General features: G+C 38.4%; 1 protein-coding gene and 1 long non-coding RNA gene across 7 annotated transcripts in view; one reads left to right on the top strand and one right to left on the bottom strand.

The window, feature by feature from the left end:
* The window catches only part of LOC111928894 (uncharacterized), a 38,291-nt gene extending 37,977 nt beyond the window's left edge, over positions 1–314 (bottom strand). Inside the window, exon 1 of the long non-coding RNA XR_002864362.2 lies at positions 224–314. This is a non-coding gene — a long non-coding RNA (uncharacterized LOC111928894). The remainder of the gene's footprint in view (positions 1–223) is intronic.
* On the top strand, positions 295–25,840 carry USP38 (ubiquitin specific peptidase 38). 6 transcript variants are annotated; one of them, XM_086889781.1, is made up of 11 exons: positions 295–394; positions 508–1,268; positions 2,473–2,608; positions 6,685–6,814; positions 7,070–7,171; positions 9,893–10,051; positions 10,413–10,606; positions 11,155–11,248; positions 12,099–12,205; positions 13,285–14,632; positions 23,096–23,440. In XM_086889781.1, exons 2-11 carry the CDS (start codon positions 584–586, stop codon positions 23,255–23,257), a joined length of 3,117 nt encoding a protein of 1,038 aa, XP_086745907.1. In that variant the 5' UTR covers positions 295–394; positions 508–583; the 3' UTR covers positions 23,258–23,440. The 6 variants fall into 6 exon arrangements, with proteins under 6 accessions (XP_086745907.1, XP_086745909.1, XP_086745910.1 ...); XM_086889783.1 differs by having other exon boundaries at positions 331–402; XM_086889784.1 differs by having other exon boundaries at positions 334–389.

Here is a 25,840-nt window from a genome sequence, read left to right as displayed (position 1 = left end):
CACGCCAGTGTCTCCGTGAGAGGGGACGGAGCAGGCAGCCAAACCGGCGGGACCTTAGGTACAGAGGGGAGCAGATAACGCCGGAACAGCCCACACTGGCTCTGAATTCTGCAGCTTCTCGGAGCCTCTCCCGGCACCCCAGCTCCCCCCGTGCGGCCCCTCCAAGACTTTCCCACCGTCCCGTCCCACCGACCCCTCACGGCCGAGCCCCGCCCTCGCTCACCATTGGCCGTCACCAGGGAAGGGGCGGGGCGTGCCGAGGCTGAGCCGGCGCCTGCGCGATGCTCCCCCGCCCCCTCTAGACCGGCTTCCCGCTCGAGCGGCTCCGCTTCCGGGTCGGGGCCTGAGCTCGGCCGTGTCCGCCGGGGTCGCCTCAGCCAGGCCGGGGAGCGGGGCCGGGGAGCGGCCGCCGCCGCCGCCGCCCGGGCGAGGGGCGGACAGGAGCCGCGAGGGCTGCGGGGAGAGCAGCGGCATTGCGCGGCAGGGCGGCGAGAGGGCCGCGGGGAGGCGGCGGCGGCGGCGGCCCCCGCCGAGGCCTGGTCTGGCCCGCCGCCGCCGCCGCTCGGCCGATGTGCCCGGAGCCATGGACAAGATCCTGGAGGGTCTGGTGAGCTCGTCGCACCCGCTGCCGCTGAAGCGGGTGATCGTACGGCGCGTGGTGGAGTCGGCGGAGACTCCGCTGAGCCAGGCGCAGTGCCGCGCCATGTTCGCGCTCGGCACCCGGCTGGTGCTTCAGGGCCCCGACCCCTTCCAGCGGCAGGTAGGGCGGCAGGTGCTGGACGCCTACGGCCGCTTCCACCGCGCCGAGTTTGAGGCGTTCTTCAACCGCGGGCTCGTCCTCGGGCTCTTGCAACGCGGCTACGGCGAGCTGAGCAACCGCGACCCCGCCATCCTCGACTACATCCAGGCGGGGCTGCGCCTCATCATGAGCTGCCCCTCGGTGCTGGAGCTCTTCGAGCTGCTGCAGGTGGAGGCGCTGCGCCTGGTGTGCGAGCGGCCGGCGCCGCCGCTCTGCGCCCGCCTGTGCCAGCTGCTGGGCGACTTCCCGCAATGCCTGCCCCGCGGTAGGAAGCTCTCGCTCGCCTTCTGCCAGCAGCTGGTGCGCAGCATCGCCCACTTCCAGAGCCAGGGCACCCGGGAGGCCGAGCTGCGCCTCTACGTCTCACAGGTGACCCAGGTCAGCGCGCTGCTCAGGAGCGTCTGGAAGGCCGAGCCCGATACGCTACTGCCCTCCCTGCAGGAGCTCTTCGCCGTCATCTCCGCCGCGGGTAAGCGGGAGCGGCGCGGAGTAACGGGGCCATGGGTTATCCAGAGAAAAGGAAAAGCCGTAGCACAGGTAGCGGGTGCTCTGTAGGCATCACCTGGGAACCGCTGCCTTCTCACCCAGATACTAAAATGCAACTTCTTGATTGTCGAGATAGCAAAGCCTTTTTTATTTCCTGCCCATCCCCACAAAAGCTAGAGGGGAAATAGTGATATATTTTGCTGCAGAGCAGGATGGTGTTTGGAAAAATTCGTGGTACAGTGCTTTAAATGATATGCTTAAAATGAAGTTTTGGGTTCCCTGTTAAGAAAGATTTAAAACTTATCAGTAGTAAAGTAGTTTCACCTTAACACGAGGAAGAATTTGTTTAGGTTAAGGGTGGCGGAGCACTGGAACAGGCTGCCCAGGGACATCGTGGAGTCTCCCTCTCTGGAGACATTCCAGCCCTACTAGGGTGTGTTCCTGTGTTACCTGCTCCAGGTTACCTTGCCTTGGCAGAGGGGACAGGCTACATGGTCTCTGGAGGTCCCTTCCAACACAGTTTTGTGATTCAGTGAAAAGCTGCTCTTCCATTTTGCTCCTTGGAACTGTTTAAGAAATTGGGATTTATAAATACATATAAGTAATATATAAAATTTTAGGAAGCATCCAGTACCCCAGTAAAGGAAATGTGATTGTGAATAGGTCCTTTCTGACTTCTGAAATGTGTGAAGTACTATAATAGTTACCATTGGAAAGTACCTTTGCTGTGGAAAACTTACCTGGGAAACTTAACATTGCATTTTGCTGTAAGTGGAATGTTTAGCAGAGAATTGTTGAGATAGGATGTGGGGAATACCAGCTGCATTAAATTCCTAGGTTTAACATGAAATATAATAAATAACTTGTGGTACTTCTATTTGGATAAATACATAACCTGCTTCTCAATTCCACTTAGGAAGGAGAAGGAGGAAGGTGGGACATTGTCACTTTCTTGCATGGGTATGAAATAAACTAAAGGAGTTTGTAGTTCACTGCTGTTCATTGTTGTTAATTCATTGATATGTTTTAATTTTGGTTTGGTTTGTGATAATAGAATGCAAGATGTAGGATAGATTTATTGTCACTTTTAAACTATGTTGCAGTTGTAGGGTAGAACATAAAGCTTACTTTTTTCTGTGGGGTTTTCTTTGTAGTTCCTTGTATTATGTCACATTCAATTGTTACAGATACTTCGTTCGAACCTTCTGTTGCACTGGCAAGTCTTGTGCAGCACATACCATTGCAGATGATTACAGTACTCATCAGGAGCCTTACTACAGATCCTAATGTGAAAGATGCAAGTATGACTCAAGCTCTGTGCAGGTAATGTATTTCGTTGTCAAGGGAGAGAAGAGTCTTTTTCTTAATCTTGCCTTTCTTGAAGTTATTTGTTACGTAGGTTCCATTAAAAAAACCAAATAAAAGCGTGAAAAGGAGGAACTTTTAAGATGGTATTCCAAGTCATGCTTCATAGGGTTTATGAAGTCAAGCTGAGAAACAGAGCTTTGTTTTCAGAAGATGAATCTTTCTGCTTTTCCAAGAAGCAGGGTCACATTTTATGTTGTGGTATTAGCCATCCTCTCCTGCTCTGAAGAGAGGAGACACTTCAAAATGAGTTTTTGTGGTTAGTTTTGAGGGTTTTTTTCTGCTTAGGTATCTTCACGATTTTTTTAATAGGATTCACAGAGAACAGCTTCTATTACCCTTTTCACTCAAGCCTTCGTAGGTTTTTTTGATGTTCTTTGATACAGGAATAGGAATGATGCAAAAGCAATTGCATGTTATGTTTGTCACTAATCTAACCTTGAGTAAATGTGGCGGAGATGAGTAGCAGTGTAAACAGTCTGGGCATCAGATTTCAATCTTGATTAGTATCTTCAGATATGTGAATAATAGTGATGCAGAAAGATGACAGTGATAGAAAGATGAAGATCTTGAAGTTGTTTGGGTTTTTTTTTAAACCCTACTGAAGAAGCTGTTAATTGATCACTGAAGGGTAGGAAAATGGGTAATGCAGTTAAACATGGTACTATTACAAACTTGTATTGCTTAAAAAAATAACTCTTAAGAAGCCTTAAGCTAAAAGTTCGGTGTCTGCAATACTTTTAAGTACATCCATTTGAATGTAGTGTAATACTTAACATTCATGTAGTGCAGCACTTGAATGTCTTGGTGGAATACTGAGGGGATAATTTCTCACACAGAAAAAATTCCTTGTGTTTACAGTAAGTTCAGAAGCTGTATTTCAGTCAAAAACATAATGAAAAGAAGCAGCATTAGTAATACAATTTGGGGTAAGACATACTGTTTAGGGACTTAAAAATAATATCATTGATTGAAGAGATTTCAGCAAAGCTGTGTGCCCAATCTAATAGTCAGAGCTGGGAAATTCAGGATTTGGTCATGTGGATAATTTTCCAGTAATGTGCTAGTGATTAATTTTCAAGTTAGTGTAGTTTTAACATTTATGTTGCATTTTTGCATCAAAACAGTATGATCATGTAACTGCAGCTTGAGAACAGCTTCTCTATGTGCCTCTGCTTAGAGAAGTAATGCAATGCTGAGCTTTGGTTACAGTAGAAGCTGTTATTATCAATTAAGTGCTCTATTTTTTGATATCACCCATGTAGTGGGTGAGTTTTTCTCTTGTTTTTGGAAGGGAAGGGCAATCTTACTTGTTTAGTTCATTCTTTAAGGTAATACTCTCTCTTAAGAGCCTCTAGTTTTTTCCATGGAACCTTGTTGGTTTTGTTTCTGGTTACTCTCATGTCAACACTGCATCCAGTTTCTTTTTCTACCTCCAGTAACCGTTTGCAGTTACTACTGTCTTCTGGCTTAGTGGAGCAATTGTTAAGAGGTTAATGCAGCTGGAATGTCTGGAGCACCAAATGACAATACTGTCATCAGGCTTGTAGCACTCCCAGGAGATGCAGAACTCCAGGCACAACAAGGTCTGATGAGAGTCAGCAGAGCTTTGGTGACTGTAAATTAGAGACCTTGTTGCTCACTTCCTAAGTATAACTTCTGTGGCACTACAGAGTTTCTGAAGTTGAACACAGAGTAGTAAATAATTTATATTTAACAGACTCATATATTGAGTTTGTTCAGAGAGATACATTAGACACAAGATCATGTTACAAGGGTACTTGGCTTTTGGCTTTAGCTGTTTTTGATTGACTCAGCTGTCTCATGAAACCTTACCCAAAGCATCAGTGAGGAAAAGCAGAAAATTGTTGAATCTCTTTGAGGATGTATGGCTACTTTGAGTCTACTTCAGAACTCTGGGAGGAAATGGACTGGCTGTACTCAGGATCCCAACAAGTATAATGCCACTTTGCACTTCAACCCGAGTATCTTTAAGTGAAACAGAAAATGTTGCTAAGAAAAACTCCAGATACAACTAGGTCCTCTGTCCTATTGGAAAAAAATGTAAAATACTATAAAAGGCTTGTAATTTGTTGGGAGTGCCAGGTAGTCTGAGGATCTTCTGTTTCTATTTTGGGGGTTTTTTTTCTAATCTGAGGGATTCACACCTGAGCTGCCAGATTCTTTGATGTCGTGAAGAAGATATTTTGTGAAAGACATTGCTGTCGGAGGTTGCAAAATTTTTTTTCTATTCAAAGATATCAAAAGTACTTTACTTACTAGGCACATACATGGGTAAAAGACCTGCTGATTTTAGGGTGATATGAGGCAGAAGGTCCTCAAGGCTTTTAAGGTAATTTTAATCTAGTCAAACCCAAAGAAGAATCCTCTGTTTATATTCATGATCATCATGGCCCATATTAGTATCTGCCTTTGCATTAAAAATGCTGTTGTTGATTGCCACAGAGATGAAGCCAAGTAAATGCAACCAAAATACCTGATCTTCATCTACCAGATCTAAGATTTGATGCTTTTTGGGACAGTCTCAAGCAGGTCTGCAAGTGCACTTCTGTCTCTTCTTCTGGCTTTTGTTTCTGCTCTCAACATCATTAACTCTCAGATTAACAGTCAGATGTTTTAGAATAGTGTAGGGCTCTAGAGAATACTTGCCTAAACAGTTCAGAAAACAAAATATATTGTCATTAGGCTTAAATTATCTGTGCAGATGTTTCTGACACTGCTGAAAAGTATCAAGCCTACAAATCATGAAGGGGAAGATTTGAAGATGATTAGCATGTGAGTTGAGGGGTCTTTTTTTAGGTTAAGGTTATTTCTTTGCCGACAAAAACAGTTTGAGCCTGTGTTTTTGATTCTCTGTTTTTGAAGATATATGGAAAGGTTGCTCAGGATAAACATGTTTGAATTTAACATCTTGAGGAAATGAGAGCTTTGTATAAATTCAGAGCAGTGATTATGATGTTGCCATATTTTTTCCAATTTTTTTTTTGTAGTAATATGGAAGAAACTTAGCAAGATTTGTGCTTGTTTCTTAAAAAGGCAGTTCTAAAGATCCCTTATTTTAGAGAAACCTTTGAATTTTATGTGTGCAGATTGTAAGATTGTACATAATTCTAAGATATATACTTGTAACTTGTCTCAATATCTGTCCATTGTTGTGGTAGAAAGTTTTTCCTTCCACCTAATTAGTGCTGCCTCATCTAGTTTGAAGAAGGGAATCTTGTGGACAGTTAAAGAAAATTCAAAATATTGCCAAGTAAAGTCTCAGAAGAACAAAGCCTAGATTTCATGTTTTAGCTGGCACTTCTTTTCAATATTGTGTGTCTCTTAAATTGCTTCAACTCATCTGCTTGTCTGCCTTAAGGATCAGTGAAAGTTCACTACTAATTTAAAAGGATAGAATATCTTTGTTTTCTGTTCCTGGTATTTCACTATTTTCTAGGCACAGGAGGTCCCTTCACTTTTTTCTTAGCTCAAGTGAAATTCTCCCTTTTGAGATGTATGTAGACCCCAGACTGTCCAATGTATTTAAAATTACTAGATTTTACCATTAATTTAGAGTGTTTGAGTTGGCTTCCAGGGTTGTAGTTGTAAGTTGAAGAGGCTTCCTTAGTAGTCAGTTTTGGTCTGCTTTGGGTTAAAGATGTTGGAGGGGAGGTTACCAGGTACAGGCACTTTTTCAGCAGTAAATTTTTGGTCAGATGTTAGCTCAATGTCTATAAAATCAGGGTGCATTTTCTAGACTAACAAGAAAAAATACAAAATACTGACTTTTTTATGCTTATGTATTTTTGGGGATGTGTATTTGCTTTGAATGTATTAAATAAACCATTATTAATTTCAGAGTTAAATGACTTGAGATATAATTAACCACTTGCCTAACATTCCTACATTACTTATTTTGAGTCTTATTGTATAAGCATGTAGAAAGGTAATATAAAGTATCTTTTTTGTTGAATTTAAAGTTAGTGGCATATTGGGTTTTTTATATTTTTTGCTCTCCTATTGCCTTGCAGAATGATTGACTGGCTATCCTGGCCTCTGGCTCAGCACGTGGAAACATGGGTGATTGCACTGCTGAAAGGATTGGCTGCAGTCCAGAAATTTACCATCCTCATTGATGTCACTCTGCTTAAGATTGAATTGGTGTGTTGGAAAAGAGCATTCAAAACTGAGGGAGAGGGAAAGGAATTGCTACCAGCTATGCAATTGTGTAGCATCTTTTTTATTGTAGCAAACAGTATCTTCTTACTCTGCAAATATGATGTAAATGCATTTATAGCTGTCACTTCCATGTAATGATTTTGTCTGTTTCAAATGGTTGTGTGTTTGAAGATTTAGGTTTGTGTTTACTGAAATTTTACTTTGCAGATTCACTAAAATAAATGTGGGTTTTTTCAGGTCTTTAATCGACTTTGGTTTCCTCTAGTGAGGCCTGGTGCCCTTGCTGTCCTTTCCCACATGTTACTTAGTTTCCAGCATTCTCCAGAAGCTTTTCATTTGGTGAGTTACTAAATAACTGTTTTTCAGTGCTTTGAAATGTCGCTCCCTGTGTGATTTCTGAAATGGGTGTAGCACAACAGAATTGATGGGCTTGGATTTTGTCTGTTGGAAGGTCCTAGAATCAGGTTCCTGTGGTCACAGGAAGGCTTTTGAGCTTCCAGATTCAACCACTTCCACAAACTGGAAGCAAGTATTGTCCTCCCTTGTATGTACCTATTTCTGGCAGGAGTGTCTGGGCACCATATTTTGACTGCATGCTTCTGAAAATCCATTTTATATGTGTGAAAATGGCTGTTAAAGTTGGGTGGCAAGTAGGTTTTTGAGGACAGCTGTTTGGGGAAAACAGATAACAGAGAATCTACTCTATGTAACCAGGTCACCCTGAATAAGCTCATGAAACCAAGAAGTACTTTGCTTCCAGAAAGCTGTGCTGTCTGTGTCAGTGTTCATGTACAAATTAAAGGTCACCGTTTTAATGACCCATCTTCAAAATGCATTTAATTAGTTAAGGCTGTAGATAGGAGGGCATGACAGCGACTGTTTGTATTAATACACCAAAGTGTTCCCACACTTGGTCTTCAGCTTAAAGTTTAGGAGAAATGTCTGTTTAATAGTAACAGTCTGGCACGTTGTTTCTAAGCTGTCCCCAGGGCTCTGAAGGGATATCAAACCCTTGATGTCGGAGTAATTGCCTTATACTTGTTACATTGCTTTTTAACGAGAGATATCTGAAGTTCCTCCACTGCCCTGATCTTGTCTTAGGATAGAAATTTGAGTGACAATTGAAAGCTTTGAATATGCTCAAAACATAAATATTTCATATCTTTACTGTCTTGCTTTTCTTCTTTTTTCCTGAGAGACAAAACATTAGAAAAAATATGAGATAGCTTATTCTAGAAAGAGGACTTCGTTTTAACAGAGGAAATTTCTATTGGAAACTGCTGTACTGCATAAATACCTCCCTGCAAGAATTTGTGACCATTTTTGCTCCATTTTAAACAATTTCCTTCACTATCATTTTTTGTGCTATTGCCATTTAATATTCTGTAATATCTTCTTTCACTTTAAGTGGTTGTTTACTTATTTAATAATAAATGGTCTGATTATGAAAGGGTCAAATGCACATTTGATAAATAGAAATTAATTTACTTGGTAATGCATCTGAAACTACATTCCATCTCCATACACTTGAGCATCATTAGCATAAATATTTTTATAGTGGAAGCAGTCTTCTACTTATGATGTAGAATTTATGATCATCAAAAATGTACTGATACTGGTATAAAAGTTTAATGCAACCTCAAGCCAGAAGAGATAATTCTGTGTGTATTCAAAATGTAACTTTCAGTATTACCGAGCCTGCAGAATTTGACTCTCTTTGACCGAATTGAGAACCTGTACATTTTCTATTCTTCCCATGTGCTTTGTCTATGCAGAATTATCATATCTCAAATCTACTCACTGCAAATCTCCTTCTCAGAGATCAGTAGTTGCTTTCTTATTGCTATTTATAAAGTGGAAGACAATTTTTTCATTGCAATAACTTTCACTATTGACTTGTGGTACAGTGAACACTTCATCTTTGTGTTTTTGAACAGTAGATATCTTGCTTACCTAAAGAGTAGAGTTTATTTAGCAGAGATGTAAAGATATTTTTTATAATCAGAGAATAACCAATATTTGAAAGAATGGCAAATCAGTATTTTGTACCTAGCCCCTTTTACTTCAGTGTTTTGAACTATACCAGTTCTTGTAATTGGTATACCTTCCTCAGATTCCTATGTTCTTATAATTCCTGTTCTGTATTTCATGCCTTTAGCTTTCAAATTGTTTGGTAGTAATTAATGAAGAGAAATTATTCTATCAATTTCTTTCTCAGTTAATCAGTTTTGATCACTTTGAAACTGGTAAAGGTGCCTGAAATACTTTGGTTCAGAGTGAGAAATCCGTGTTCTTTGTAAATTGCCTTGAAGTAAATTTCTACTTGATATCTTATGGGTAATGTCTCATGCATTTAAAAGTAGAGAGCTGTACTGAAGAAGAGGAAGGAGATGAAGTAAGCATTTCTGATTCTAATCTGACCCAATTTAAAATAGTCCTGACTCTGAACTAGTCTCAAATACACTACCATAGTTGTGGTAAATTTTCAGCTCACAGTAAATGACATGGTCGTGGTTTATGGAACTGAGCTGCCTCACTAGGTGGAGCTATGGACCAGTTTCCTCCTTATAGGAATAGCGGGAATGTATTCATTGGCTTGTAACTCCAAGCATTAGATTCTGTTAGAGGAAAATTGAGAGGTTTGTTTTAAAAACCATCTCTGAAATCAGAACAAGATAGCACTTAGTGGTGGCACAAAAGCAAAATGTTTGCAGTCAATATCCTTCTTAAAAGGTGTACTTTTGGTCACTTGACTAGTTAAAACCTTAGTATGCACTTTCTAAGTTCATAAAGTTCCTTTTAAAACTTGCTATGTGAGCTAAAGAGAGCAATGAATAATTAATTGTGCTGCTTGAAAATTGTAATGTATAAAGAATAACGTATGTTTTTTGAGTCGTTTCTCAATCACTTCTTAATTTAATAACAAATTTGCAAATGGCAAATGCCCTGTCATTTGGCATGTATAAACCAATGAAGTTCAATGAAGTATTTTGTAGAAGAAAAAACAATGAGAAAATGCAGTTAACACCTTTTTGTTTGTTTCTTTGTTTTCCCATTCAGATTGTCCCACACGTGGTCAGTTTGGTTCACTCCTTCAAAAGAGATGGCCTGCCTTCCAGTACAGCCTTTTTGATGCAGTTGACTGAGTTGATACACTGTATGATGTATCATTATTCAGGATTTCCAGAGCTCTATGAACCCATTCTGGAAGCTATTAAGGTACATTAGGAATGTTAAGAGCATGGAATGGTTTTTTGTTTTCCCAGATGTGAAGCTGTAGTTCCACACATCCTAATTCTTTAAAGCTTCCATGTGAAGGAAAGAGCTAACCACATAACTTCGTGTCAATCCCATGTTTGAAATAAAATAAATAAAAAGCTTTGAAGGAGAAGGTTGGGTAGAGGGAAGAGAACAAGGGCAAGGGGTATGCTTTATCTCCTAGGCTATCAGGGACAGCAGTAAGACCTTGAAAGAGAATTTGAGAGTGGGGGAAAATACAATACTGCTGAATGGCAGGACCTGTTATAGAAGCAAATAAAAAAAAAAAACCTATTAAGTGTGTTAAATGTTTCTCTTGTAGGATATGCCCAAACCCACTGAAGAGAAGATTAAGTTGATCCTCAGTCAGAGCGCCTGGACTTCTCAGTCCAGTTCTTTGCCATCTTGTTTATCTAGACTTTCTGGAAAATCTGAAACTGGGAAGACAGGCCTAATAAATCTAGGAAATACTTGCTACATGAACAGTGTTATTCAGGCACTTTTTATGGCTACAGAGTAAGTGCTTCTTAACAGCTCTATTCATTGCAAATGATTCTTGCAGTTACTGCGTTCTTGATTTTCACAGTATAGAAACCCCAGTGGTCCCGGGGGTCTCTTAGCTTGCTAGAGCCGAGTAAGTTTTTTTGCACTCAGTTACTGATTGCTTTGTTCAAGTTCAGCTCTGGAAACTGCAGTTTTAGCCACTGAAAATCCTGATCCTTCTGCCAGTGTAAAAAGACAAGTCCTTTTTTCGTCACTGTCCTTGCTCACTGCTGTATTGTAAAAATTTTTGGGGATGCCTTTAAAATAATCTGGAAGGGTATTAAAAAAATCTGTCTTTATCCTCTTCCTATACATTTAAATGTTTAAAGACATGGGTATTTTGCAGTGTTTATTCTTACTGTACTGTAATTTTATATATGTACTAGAGCAGAGTTCTGGTATTAAAGGAAAGTTTTTACATGTTTTGCTTTCTTTCAATTTGAAGTAATTATCTGAGCTGGAATGATAACTGCATTGTTAGAAGTCTAACAAGGAAACTGATGCCTCTCATTTCATTTCAGTTTCAGAAGACATGTTTTATCTCTGAATCTAAATGGCTGTAATTCCCTAATGAGAAAATTACAGCATCTTTTTGCATTTTTGGCCCATACCCAGGTATGTCAGTTTTCCATCTGCTTTTTTTTAAGCCTAGAGCTATATACCAAAATTGAGAAACAAACATGATGCCATGGGAGTCCTCTTGAGTATATAAAGTATAGTTTTGTATGGGAAAGTCTGCCTTCAAATGTTCAGATGGTATGAATGGACTTAAGAAATACACATTCCTCTGAAGTGGAAGATGCTGACATTTTGCTGTTCTTATGAATATGCAGTGATAGATTTTCTTTGTGAAGTAAGAATGAGAAAATCCAAAGAAGACCTGAGTTGGTATATACAAGCTGATTTTATGTATCTTTCTAGGGTAAACTGTGACCTTCCTCAGTGATTCATACACTAAATTTAATTTTAGTTCAAATTCTATAAATAATGTGAGCATTATTATCTGCTCAAAACATTTTGCTAATGCTGGAAAGGCTGGAAAGGCACAAGGTACTTCTGTTCTCTATGAATAATAGCAATAAACTTGTGAAGGGGATGAGGCTGGATTAGCTTCAAAATAAATGTGTACTTATAAAGTACTGGTGTTCTGATGAAAGCCAACATGTTTTTAAACTCACCAGCAAGAAGAGTAGCTGCTATTATGCATAATACCTGGCTTGCACTCACTAAACATTGGTATTTGCCAGCTGGATAAACTATTTTTATCTTTGTACTGGAGGTGATTGCTACAAAATTAATGGCTTTCCTTTTGTATGATTAAGTTGTTTAAATGTTTATGTACCATGTGTTTCATTCATCTGCTCTGGGATAATGTAGTCCAAAGTTCAGCTCTTAATATTAAAATAATATAACCAATATTTTAAGTAGTTCCTATGTAACCTTGCCTGTTATCTCACTTGAACAGAGGGAGGCATATGCTCCTAGAATTTTCTTTGAAGCTTCCAGACCACCATGGTTCACCCCTCGATCCCAGCAGGATTGCTCGGAATATCTCAGATTCCTGCTAGACAGGTATAGTTATGGTGCCATTAATGGGAATGAATCTACAGCCTTACCACCTAATGTTGAACTCTTAGAAGCATTAATGTAACAGTTCCACTGCATGAGTGGGGATCAGGAGTTTTTAACCTCATTCCTGTCTTTCTCTGGTTTTCTGTATGGTGTATGAACTACTTTTCTTCATGGGTTTAGTCTGTGGTGAAGTCTGGATGCCATCTTGAATCCACATAATTTGAAACAGATTATGGTGGTAACAATGTGCCACTTTTATAAATCTAAACATGGGTATTATGTTCAAGTCGTGGTCCTATTGTAAAATTAATGTGGTTGCTGAAAGCAGTTTAGTTGTGCTTCTAGAATTTCATGTTGGTGAAGACAGCTGTATTTCATACAAGGCGCATAAGTCACAAAGAGATGTACATGTCTTTATAACGAGTTAATTAAGCAAGCAGATAAACTGTGGCAGAGATAAATCAGTAATACCTAAATTTGTTAATAACCCTCTTTATTTTTGGCTTGCTGAGATGGGGCTTAAGTAGTATTACTTTACGACATTCTGCTTCTGGAGAAATTTATTTCAATAATGAAATAGTGTTCTCTTATTTTTTTCCCCGTGTCTTGGGTTTCTCTTTTGATTTGGATTTTCTTGCTGTAGTTTCATAACTTTCCTGGCTGCAGAATTCTGACTTTTTCTTTGGAAATAGTCTGGCAGTAGACAAATAGTTACTTTTTCTCTTACAAAAAAGCTAGTCAACAGGGCTAGTCAACTCAAGAGCTGATTTATTAACATAATGTAATGGTAAATAATAAAAACATTGTTAGGATTTTTAATGCTTGCCAGTTCTTTCAATATATCCATTGTATTCTGTTATATATAATGAGACCCACAATAAATGCATTTGTGCCTCTTGTACTCTGTTTTGGATAGTACAGAACCCTATGGTTCAGCTTCCTTGTATAAAAACTAACAGATTTTTTAGTGTAAGACACTTCTAGCAACTTAATAATCTTTATTTTTTATCTGGAAAAAATAATATGACAATATTTGAAAAATAGCACAGTTACTTGGATTTATTTTTCTTTGTCTTCAGGTTGCATGAAGAAGAGAGAACTTTGAAAGCATTGTCTTCTGCCAAGAGTTCTGAAAGTATAATGACTGATGAGTCCCAGGCACAAGAAGCTGTCCATAAAACACAAGTATTTACTGAAGCACCTTGTGTGGGAAGTGAAGAAAGAACTCTGATAGAGAAGATGTTTGGAGGAAAATTGAAGACTAACATATGCTGTTTGAACTGCAAAAGCATGTCTCAAAAGGAAGAAGCTTTCACAGATCTCTCTTTGGCTTTCTGTCCTCCCACTTCAGTAGAGAATGTTGACCCAAAATGCATGGAACATTCTGAAGTGAAAGATGACTACATGGTGCAAAGTAACACTTTAGCAACCAGTCCTGCTGCAGAAACAACTCTCACTAATCTGCAAGTAAATCGTGGATGTGACACAATAATGAATGAAGGAGCTATAGAAGATTTTTCTAGTGAGTCAAGCTCTGAGAATACCACAATTTCTGAACTCAAAGTTGAAAATAATGGGGATATGTCTCAGAGTCTGGTAGGTAAAAATACCCTGTCAGTTACAGACTTACTCAATTATTTTCTGGCACCTGAGATCCTTAGTGGAGACAATAAGTATTATTGTGAAAAGTGTGCCTCTCTACAGAATGCTGAAAAAACTATGCAAATCATTGAGGAACCTGAATACCTCATTCTCACTCTTTTGAGATTTTCATATGATCCAAAGTGTCACATAAGACGCAAAATCTTGGACAATGTTTCTCTACCACTTGTATTGGAACTGCCAGTGAAAAGAGCAACATCCCCTTTAGCTGTTGTTTCAGGAGACTGGTCTGTTGATCTGGAGATTTCTGATACTGGAGAAAACCTTGCTAAAAAACTGAAGCCCTCAGGTGCTGATGAAGTGACCTGCCCACAATTGGTGCCCTATGTGTTAAGCTCTGTGGTGGTGCATTCTGGTGTATCCTCTGAAAGTGGACATTATTATTCATATGCTCGGAATGTTACTGGATCAGGGCCTTCAGGGCTCTGCCACCAGTCTACAGCTCTTTCTTTAGTTTCTCCTCAGGAGAAGTTGTTTACGGAGGAGAGTCCTTGTACTGTTGTAGAAAATGAGCTGGACACTGAGATGCCAAGAGAATGGTTTCTGTTCAATGACAGCAGAGTGACATTTACCTCATTTCAGTCAGTCCAGAAAATCACCAGTAGATTTCCAAAGGACACTGCTTATGTTCTTTTTTACAAAAAGCAGAACAGCACCTGTGGCTTCAACACCAATCCAGCGAATGGCCTCTGGGTAAATGGAGATCCTCCTCTACAAAAAGACCTCATGGATGCAATTACAAAAGATAACAAACTGTACTTGCAGGTAAGATGGAAATTTTGTGTAAAGGGTGACTCCTTAAGAGACTGTCTCACAAGAGGCAGTCTAAAAGAAAGATCAATAAAGCTTTTAAGTATTCTGCTATATTAATCTTATAAATCACCAGTTTGGCTTCATTTTGGTCTTGCTGGACAGGTTTTATAGTAAGGTTGTCACTGTTAGATTGGAAATGTCAAGAAAAATGGCATAAACTCATTTCAGTTTAAACTTTGAGTAGAGATACTATATCATCTCCACATATATATATATGGTTAAATGATACAGGTAATTTAACCACTTGTAATTCCAGATGGGAGAGACTTCAAGCAGTTCAAACTTTCATTGCCTTTCCTAAACTACAAGAGTGGCTTAAGTTTACTTAAAAACTTCTAAGTGGTGTTCTTAGTATGGCATTTTCATTTGGAGTGAAGTTTTACTTACAAAACTGTGCTTACCCAAATGCATGACCAGATGTGGGTGACTGGATTCCATTTTCCTTTTGCCGCCCAAGCTGTATCCTCTGTGGGACCAGCACTGCCAGCAGCATGCTCCTTGTGGTCTGAGAACTTCACCTAGCTGTGGCAGCCTTTTTGTTTGCTGTTAAAAAAAACAAAACAGTGTTCTCCACACTTCAATATGTTCTTCTTAGAGCATTGCTATTTTTGGATGTTCTAGGAGTTAAAGTATATTTTAGTGTGTGCTCTTTGATGGGTTAAACTGGTCCTGTAAGGGTTATAGGCCAACTCAAATTAGAAGAGCTAGGTAAATTTAACTTACTAAAAATGAGCTAAATCTCACTGGAAAATCTGCTGCAGGTATTTTACAAACATGAACAGGAAAACTGAGAGCTTAAATTATAACTCTGTTTCTATTTTCAAGCTGTGTGGTTAAAGCATTTATGTCCTATCTGTCTTTGCTTATGTACTATGTCTTGACTTTCTCTTGGCTTCTGTAGCAGCAATCTCTGATTGCAGGAACACAGAACAGCTTGGGTCGGAAGGGGCCTTAAAAGGCCATCTAGTCCAGCCCCTTCCATGAGCAGGGACATCTTCAACTAGACCAGGTTATTCAAAATCCCATCCTGCCTGGCTCTGAATGTTTCCAGTGACTGGGGCATTTACCATCTCTTTGGGCAAAACCCAGTGCTTCACCACCCTCATAAAAAGTTCATTCCTTTTATCCGGTATAACTCTACCCTCATTTAGTTTAAAACCATTACCATCATTTAAATCTTTGCCCTGTTTGGAGTATTTTTTCCTTTTTAAATTATAATTGTCGCAAAATGAAAAATATTTTCCAAGCATGTTATTTTTGTTTGTTTTCTAGGGTCTTTCTTGGTTTATTTTTGGTAGATCATTATCTACCTTTCACTTTTGAATTCTTCAGTATTGGCTTTCTCTGTAGTGTTTTATTAATCTCAGAGTTTCTGGGCTCCTGAACTTTGCTCATCTTAATTGAGGCTCATTAGAAGTGCTCAGTTACTGTTTTTCTCAAATTAATGCTAATACTATGATTCACTGAATTAGATTATTGTAATTTTAAAATGCCATATTTCACTGTTGGTTCAGAGTTCTAAACTAATGTTTTCCAGCTAAGTTAAGAATATATTTTTCTGTCTTGAGAAAGCCTTTAATTTTTAGAAGACGTTAAAAAAAATTCTGTATGTTACTGCTTTGGTTTTGCTATTGCATATCAGTTCACCACATGGTAAACAAAGATGTTTCCAGTATAAATAACGAAACCTGCAATATGGGTAGATCCACTCCATTTAAAACTAATTTAAAAACCCTTTCTGGGAGCATGTGCAAAGCAAGGGGTGATGCTCTGCATTATTCTGAGTCCAAGAACTATATTGACTATCAAGTTTTACTTACCTAATATAGTATTTGTTAGGATAAATATAATAAATACAACAATCATAAAACATTCAGCATTTTTAGAACTAAGGCTATTTGCAGGAGCTCAGGATCTCTGAACAATGAACCAACACGATTTCACAGAAGCCATTTATTGATTACATTACACACTTATTTATACATTCTAAAACTACCGTTCACGGGATCACACATCTTTTCATTGGTGCCCCTATCCTGTCCATGCATTCTGCACACACCCCTCAGGGCACAGGATTGGTTACAGTCCAGGTGTTCAACCACCCTCTGTTATCTGGCTCTTGTGGTCCTGTTTTCTTGTTTTTCAGCCTCTTCTTTCTTACTTTTAGAACAGCTTATGTCTCAACAACCTTGAGAGATTCCAGAGGGTCTGATAAGAAACTCTACAGACAGTTTGGCTGGTGCATTCTATAGCCCAAGCTGTTCAGATGCATTGTTACATTTCTCCCCTTTTTTTTCTTGCACCAGACAAACTCTCTTTACTGTGTTTTCTACCAAGTAGGTCACCAGTTTTATGATGCATGGAATAACACAAAACAATATAATTATGACTAATTGTAATAGCAAATTTCCTTAGAGAAGAGGGTCATACAACACATTCCTTCAAAATCCTTATACCCATGCCCCATGTGCTAGCAGAAAAATTTTATAGAAGCTCTATTTTGCAGTGTGTTGTGTCCAATACTACCTACCTCAGTGAGTATTGGATTTAAGACAGCTGAAGTTATGTGTAATTGTCTGACCATCTAGCATCCCAGCCCATCATGAGAAGAAATCAATCTAAACTCTACACCAAACCAGCCTGGCTCTACTCTACACCTAAATCAGTACTAGCCTGACCTAGAGAAGCACTCAGTATTCTGACTTCCAAAGCTGACCAGTGTGAAAAGACCAGCTCCTGCAAGAAGGCAAAACCATGAGCTCCCTCATCATTTGGCCTAATCACCAACCTTTTGCACATGTTTAATTTTGTATCACCTCTGGTTACCTTGTGCCAGTGGTTAAATTGCTTTCAGCACTCCATCCTGTGGGCTCAGCCCATCCCATCCTCCCATTTTTTGTTTATCAAGCAGTCCTTTCAGTACCTGATGTGTCCTTTCAACAATAGCTTGTCTTATAGAGTTACCTGTAATATCTGTGTTATGCTTCAGGAAGGTAGTCTACCGTTCCTATGTATTTACTGGAATCTAAAATTTCTACACATTTGTCCTAGGAAAAGCACCATGTGTTGCCCTATCAATTTCTTGAGTATTGGCCAAATTTCTACTGGTACACTGACTAAACAAGTTGAAAATGGATTTTCTGGAGTGGTAATGGACAAGCAAATGGTATCTAAACCTACAGCATTATCTAAAGTCACCCAGCCATTGGTTCTAGGCTGCCTAGCTGGCAAAACTACACTAGTAATAGCAAACCAGCCAAACAAAGCAAAATTCAAACTTAACATTTGATTGAACTCTGTATTTCTCTAAGGTTATGCTTTGGCAAAAGGTTATTTTCTCAAATTTTAATTTTCAAGCAAAATTTTCAGCTTTTTTTTTTTTCTAATCTTGTTTGAACGTCACTCAGTGATGAAAGCACAAAAATACTTTGTGCACACTCAGTTTTTAAAATTTGAACATCTTTTAATTCTTTTATACATGCCTTCTTTTTAACACGAACTGCACCACACTTGCCAAAAGAGCACTACCATATTCCTATTTTTTACACTTTTCACATTGATATGAAGACCACGTTTCACAGCTTTGCAATTGGAACAAAAATAATGTCCAGTGTCCTCTAGGAAAGTGAAAACATGATTGTTTTTGAGGTCCAAAAGTTGAGACTCCAGGTGTGTTGCTTAAGCAGGTGAAAGTCCATCAGCTGAAAATGTTGATCCTTAACATTACTAAATATTCTTTCAGATCCTGAAACAGGGAATAACTGAAGAAAATTAGTAGAGACACAATATTATTATGATTACATAAAACTTCTGTTGGTAAACTGTCTGTGTAGTTTTCAGACATAACTGTGTCCTGGCAGTTCCACTTCTGGTCTTGTTTTGAGTACTAAGGCTGTATGGTGATTTCTCCTCTCACCAGGTCTCATGTTTTTAGAGGCAGTCAGTGTCTGGTCAAAAGAACAGGAGACCACCTTGAACCTGCCAACAAGACATAGGCATATCTCCTCCAAGTTACTGAATCATTCAGGGTTAGCTATGGTACACTTAATAGGGAGTTCAGATTTTGTAATGTTTTCTAAATTTTTGATGTAAATATTTCATTATTCAAAAATGAATTGTGATCTAAATTCCTGATGTATGTATTCCATTAATTGAATGTTCTTAAGGAATCAATTCCTTTTGCTGTTGTTTAGCTTTTTTTTTTTTTTTAATTGAAATGTACCTTTTTTATCATACACATGAAAAATATCAAAATGAAACCTGCACACAATGAACAAAAAACCCACAGCGGTCAGAAATCAGTTAGATACTAAACATTATTAGTAAGATGTGATATAGAATTATTATTAACTGCTAAATACGGCACCAGCATCTCAGACAAACAGCTGATAAACCTCAAATCAGTGGAGGATTAGATAACCACCTCTGAAAATGATTCTCCAAACCCACTTTAAAATTGATCCAGCTGTCATATTGATAGGGTCAAATTGCCAAGCCAAAAGTGACTCAGATATTCATTTTGTACACAAAACATCTGGATCTGTTGGCAAACATTCCATCCAGGTAAAGTCAAGGCTTGGCCAGGCCTGGCTTTAAACTGGAAAGATGTCTCTTAACTCATTTTCAAAACAAAGTTCTTAATAATAAAGCTATTATTAATACTAATATTAAGAATACTAATAATTAAGCTATGAGATGCTGAAAGCTCAGCAGACGGTTGAAGTGCCTTTGTGGAAAGCAAATGATCAGAAGTCTTAGGCAACAGACCAATGGAACTATCTAGCAGTTGGTTTAATCTGAAGTTTCTCTCAGGGTAACTGACTTTCAGCAATGATACATTTTCCTGGAAGTCTGGAAACACTGGAAAACAATAAAGTTACACTGAAATAGACAAAAGCAAGCCTTCTTAAGCAAGGGAAGGAGCTAAAGAGCAAGAAAAACCCTGTTCAGGAACAGCTGTACAGCTTGTTTAAGGAGATGCATCTGCAGTTAGAAAACAAAAAGATCTCAAATGACACATCTTAAAAGTAATTACACAAAGAGATGTTAAAATATACAAGAAGCCAGCTATAAATACAACATCCTATAAATAATGCTCGTCATAAAAATTCCATAAATTCACATTATACAATGAATATCAGCAATAAGGGTCTGAGATAATATTTTTCAAAACATTCATGTCTCAATGACAAAAAATGAAACAAGGTAAAAAACTTCTGAACTTCCTAGTATTAACAGTCACTATTCTTTTGTGTTATCTATAGAAAACAAAACCAGCAGAGATTGTAACAAATAATAGAACATCTGATGAAATCAGGTGTAGCAGACTGCATTCCCCTTCATCCACAAGCAGGTGTGCAGAAGTGTTTCATCACAGTTGTCTCAGTCGTAGTCATCCTCAACTCTCTGGGAAAATAACTGTACTTTGCTGTCTAGATAAGTGTCTTCAACAAAACCTGAGACAATTTAAATTAAACAATATTCAAACCTGGTAGAAATTAATTTTGACAGAAGGCAATAACAATACCTCAGAAGAATAGCAAAGTGATAAAACCTAACTTCAGAACACTCAGACCTAAATACAGTGAAACTTAGCTTTACTTAATCTTACCAAAACTAAGTTACATGCAATTAAATATAGCAAAATTAAAATTCAACATCCATAAACATACTAACTCATTTTGATACTAGTAACACAAAAGGCACTTCACTTAATATGGCTTTTCTTTGAAGCTCCATTTTCTTGCAACAACTCATGGCCTTAAAAGTGGACAGAGCAAACACTTGAATAATTCAGTAATGCAACTTGTAAATCTGATTTTTGCAATGCCCAATCAAAATATTCTTTTTTTTCAATGGTGGGTAGATCACTACAAAATCTTTGATTGCCATTGTCAGCAGTGTCATTCTGGCTCTGATTATAATGTGAGCTGTCATCTCTGGCGTTGTAAAGATTGATTTTGGGGGATCTATAAGGTAAAAAGACCTATTCAAAGAATCTTTTCCAGGGCATGCTTGTCTCTGTTCAAAGGCTTCTGCCACTCCACCAAGAGCCTCTTGAGATTCAGGTGTGAGTGTTCCTAGAGATGTAATGTAGCTTATCCTGCATTTTGAACTTCTGAGTTCATGCTGTCACAATCTTCCTTCTGCTCATTGTGTTGGAGTATTGGCAAGGCTATAAACTGTTCTTCTGCTATGTCAAAATCTCCTCCCTTTAAAGCTTTCTGTCCCACTTTACCCCAATGAACTGATATGAAACTTCTGGAAAATTCCTTTGATTTAAAATTTGATGGGTCGCTCACCTGTTCCGATGTACCGCTGCAGTGCCTACGCCTGTTTTCCAGAGCTTGTCTCCCAGGTAGCCTCCCTTCCCACACTCCGAGTGGAGCTGTCCACCGACCCCTCACCAACACGGTCCAGCCATGTGAATCTCTGTGACCAGGCCTTCTGCCTTTTCATCTGCCAGAGTCTTCTCCATGTTCAAAGGGTCTGGGTGTCTGCTTCATATCACGGCACTGTTTGTCATGTTGGGGTCATCAACATGCAAGAGCTCAGGATCTCTGAACAACAAACCAACACGATTTCACAGAAGCCATTTATTGATTACATTACACACTTATTTATACATTCTAAAACTACCGTTCACGGGATCACACATCTTTTCATTGGTGTCCCTATGCTGTCCATGCATTCTGCACACACCCCTCAGGGCACAGGATTGGTTACAGTCCAGGTGTTCAACCACCCTCTGTTATCTGGCTCTTGTGGTCCTGTTTTCTTGTTTTTCAGCCTCTTCTTTCTTACTTTTAGAACAGCTTATGTCTCAACAACCTTGAGAGATTCCAGAGGGTCTGATAAGAAACTCTACAGACAGTTTGGCTGGTGCATACTATGGTCCAAGGTGTTCAGATGCATTGCTACAGCTATTTGTAAAAATGCCAGTGCTGTAAGCTAAACAGTTTGGTAGTGTTTAGTTTTCAACTAAACAGGCTATTTATGGAAGGTCTCCTATTTTGATCAAAATGTGCAGCTGATTCCTGGTACTACGAGTGGGTTTTTAATATTTGTTGTTATTCATTGTAAACTTACTTAGTTTTTGGTGTGTTGTAGAGCTAGCTAGATTCCTATGAGTCCACATATTGCTGGAGATAGCATAATGCTGTCTTCAGGATTATAGCCAGTGCATCTGTGTAGACAGTGTCCTCCAAATATCTTCCATAATTTTGAAAATGCATTTCAGTCCTTAGTCATGTACAATAGTTTCAAATTTAGGCTGTATTTCTGAGGAGGGCAAAATAGTTTAAACTCACAAGGACTGCTTTTAGAACCTGTGAAAGTATTTGGACAAGACTTCAGTTTAGTGCTTTCATGGCAGTATAATACAGTCAGGAAGAATTGAAGGTGACCCCTGTATTTACTAAAATCCTGTTCTAAAATTTGCTCCCATTGCCTTTAGGGAGGTCTGTGGTGATGAAGTGTCATGTAAAGGCAGCTATCAGTGTGAGCCTTAGCACTGGAATATTTCAGTTCATTGCCAGGTCCACTGTCTTTTCCTGTTAGCCTTCCAGAGCCAGTGCATGTGTTCTCTCCCTCAGTTTTTGAAGCTCTTGGACAATTTTAGAAAGGTAAAAGATACAAATTTTCTGCAGGGTTTATTGAACTAGTTGTCCAGAGACAAAATAGCGCATTGTATGTCTAAATGAGGGAAAAGCCTGTGCTTATCCCCTTCTTAGATGTCATAAGAAGTCTCAGGGGCATTCAGCTGAAAAAGCAGCTGGCAGAAGACAGAGCTTTCATGTTCCTTCCACTTGTGTAGGTACATTTTCCTGTGGTTGACTCTGATTTTTATGAAGTGCTTGAGAGTTGCAGAGACTTACTAAGTCAAAACAGTTAGCATAGCAATAATACTTGAAAGCTGAAAAGCTGCAGTGAATAGAAACTAGGTAGCTTTTCCATCTTTTGGCCTTTTATCTGGGTATATTGCTACTCTGTGCAGTTGATTGAGTGGAATGAAAAAGTGTATTTAAAGTAATTAACATTGATTTAAAGGTTTTACCTTTCAGCTTTGCAACCAAGAGCAAGAGCATCTGAAAATTGCTAGGATGAAAATTTATATGAAATATACATTAAAACCTGTTTTGGTAGCTTCTCATCAGCAGTCTCATTTTTTAGTGACATCCCATGTTGCTATAAAATACAATTTTAGTGTGAACTCTGATGGTTTTAATTTTGTTTCACTTATGCTTACTGACAATCAGTGAAATTGTACATCTTAAATTGCCTGTGGATGCTCAACTTGAAAGTTCAGCAAAGCTGTCCACTGGAAATTAGTGATGGTGCTTTAAAAACCATTTCAAGGGCATGATATTGTGGGTTGGGTTTTTTTTTGTAATTGTCTTTATTCTTTCATTTCAGGAGCAAGAGCTTAGTGCTCGAACACAAGCACTTCAAGCTGCCTCAGCCTCTTGCTCTTTCCGACCCAATGGATTTGATGACAATGATCCCCCAGGAAGTTGTGGGCCCACAGGTGGAGGTGGAGGGGGTGGGTTCAGTACCGTCGGTAGATTGGTCTTTTGACTATGAAGACAACCTGGAATACACTGGTTCCAAAGCAGTCTAGTACTGCTGAGGACAAATAAAATATTGAACTTTGTCAGATACTGTACCAGGCTTTGAGACTTGATCCTTATCCAAAAGCAAATATTGGTGGTTTTTTGGTTATGTTTTATTTGAAATAAATAAGCGCATAATGGAAAAAAACCTACCTCTTAAAAGTTCAGTTGCTTTCATAGTAAGATGTGCTTGCCCAAAAACCAGAAAATTAAGATTTTTTTAAGTAAGTGCTAATGGCATTGCATTAAACTGAACAAAATGCACTTAATATCAGTTTCTCTTGTCCTCATCCACTGAATGCATAAAGTTCATTTTTTACTCTTAGAATATTGCTTTATGTGGAAACCCATTTTCAGATGGGCTAAACTGCACTGTAATCTCTCACCCACTGCTTATTTTCAAATACAATACCTTTGTGGATTTTCAGAGATGATGCAATTTGTAATGAAGGCAATAACTTAAATGTGACATGATACAGTACTTTCCAGGTTAAAAATTATTCAGTCCATTTCCAGTGTAAATGAAAAGAAAAAAATTTATAAATATTTGCTAACTTGTTATCCAAAAAAAGTGCATGTTGTGTAGGAGCAATGTTTTTAAATAGAAATTGTTAACTTTGTAGCATTTTGAGGATTTTAAAATTATTTCAGGGACTATATCTACTGAGTATTGGAAAGGAAGAGATTCTGTATGTGCCTTGCAGTACTGTAACTTAAACTCCCTGAGGCTGCAAAAGATGTGAAAAATGTCTTAGTAGACAATTATTTTTTGTCAGCATTAGAAATCAAGACGTTTATAGAAAGCTTTTGGGTTTCCAGAAGTAAAAATCTGTTAGTTTGAAATGCAGTAAGTGTTGCCCTTTATTTTTCGATTAAAAAATATACATACCTAATGATCTATAACTTCGATGGCCTGTACTGCTGAGAAAAAAATGGTCATAAAAACAGAGCTATGTTTGTCAAGTCACAGAAAAGCTGCCTGTACTGATCCTTGCTGAGGATCTTTACTTTTATGAGTCTTCTGAAGTTTTGCCTTTGGGTTTCACTAGTAGTGAGAACTTCCTGGTGAGTTCAGGATTTTTTTATTATTATTTATTTATTTATTTTTATTTTTTTTTTTTCTGCAGAAGCCCAAAATTATTCAGCCTAAGGAGTGGTGTTTGCTCATTAGGCCAGCAGAAGTTGAGGATCCACTCCTTTGAGTCTTGGCAGAAATAGCAGCTTTAGTTTTGATGTGCAATGAGGATAACAGAAGTAAAGGACTTAGACTGTTGAACCCAGTGATTAATTATTGAGTAAATTTAGAGTGAAGTGTAAATTTATTTAAAGTATTTTTACAAAATTCTGCACTGTTTTTGCTGTGTTTTTATATTCTATTAGGTGACAAAATGTGTCCTTAAAAAGCATGCAGACCTCACAAGTTTTAGCATAACTGTATAAAAATAAGCAAATTTCTTTGAAAATGCTTTAAAAAACCATAAGATAAGTTGAGAAAATTAAGTCTTGCTCATATGATTCTGAATATATGGAGTTTAGTCTGAAAGGTAACTTAGCTTGCAAGATATTTTTATATTATCACTAAAATGATGCTATTTATTGTAGGTTCAGATGTTAAGAAAGCTAAAGCAGCTCACTTTTTTTTATTACTTTTTTTTTATTTAAATACTTTCCAAGTTTTCTTGTGACAGTTTGTGATGCCTTGGCTCTGGCCTACTCTTTTCATTGCTATCTCAGCTGTAGGTCTCTGAACCAGGAGTTCAGCCACAGAAACATGGAATGTTTTTTGACCAGTATGAGGAACGTCCTCAATTGGTTGTACTTGGATAAGGTGTTTTTTTTTTTGAAAGTTCACTTTGCTTTGAAGTTTGGTAACTTTCAGTCAAAGAGGGTTTTTTATTTCCTTTTAGGCTTCTCTGCCAGTTTGCTCTGGTTTGAAAATGTTTCATAAGACAGATTAATTCGGCTTTTCTCTCCCAGACTGAGGACGCACTAAAAAGCTGTCCACTCTTTGCATTACCATGTGAATATTTTTGTCTCTCTGTACCAATTTACTGTTCATTTTAAACTACTAGTAAGTAGAAACAGGGGCAAGTGGTTTTTCTCTATGTGAAATCATAATTTTGTAGAGGTCAGTTTGGTTTTTATATTCTCACAGTAAAAATACAAATTATGCAGCCTACCTAGAAATAATATACAGTATGTCTTTCATATACCTGTTGAACTATATTTATTTCATGAACTCTTAGAAGGCTTTCTACACCCTTGTTTGCCTGTTCTAAATTAGGTGTTAAATATGGAAAATTTACATGATAATAATGCCAATCAGGTTGGATCTGCTTAGGTGCAAAATGATGGATTCTGAAACTGAAAATAATTATTTCTTTCACCTTGTTGACTTCTGTCAATGTATTTGCTTGGGGCTTTACAAGTAGATTTTAAAATTCAGGATACTTTTTTGCAAGTGCTGACTTGACAGCTGTCCTAGTCTGGTGAGCCATGGATACCCAACTTGGAAGGTTTCAATAAACCTAGTGGAAATGGAGAATTA

Source organism: Cyanistes caeruleus, chromosome 5 (assembly GCF_971803275.1).
Source record: "Cyanistes caeruleus chromosome 5, bCyaCae1.hap1.1, whole genome shotgun sequence".
NCBI classification, from domain to species: domain Eukaryota; kingdom Metazoa; phylum Chordata; class Aves; order Passeriformes; family Paridae; genus Cyanistes; species Cyanistes caeruleus.
Note: the sequence above shows the minus strand (reverse complement) of the source record. Positions and strands in the feature narration are given on the sequence as shown.

What these genes read in the sequence shown, in the direction of transcription:
- USP38 (XM_086889781.1), top strand. Translation starts at nt 584, where the DNA reads ATGGACAAGATCCTGGAGGGTCTGGTGAGCTCGTCGCACCCGCTGCCG. An exon ending in CTCTGCTTAAGATTGAATTG is followed by an intron (nt 6,815 to 7,069) that starts GTGTGTTGGAAA and finishes GGGTTTTTTCAG; the next exon opens with GTCTTTAATCGACTTTGGTT. An exon ending in GCACTTTTTATGGCTACAGA is followed by an intron (nt 10,607 to 11,154) that starts GTAAGTGCTTCT and finishes ATTTCATTTCAG; the next exon opens with TTTCAGAAGACATGTTTTAT.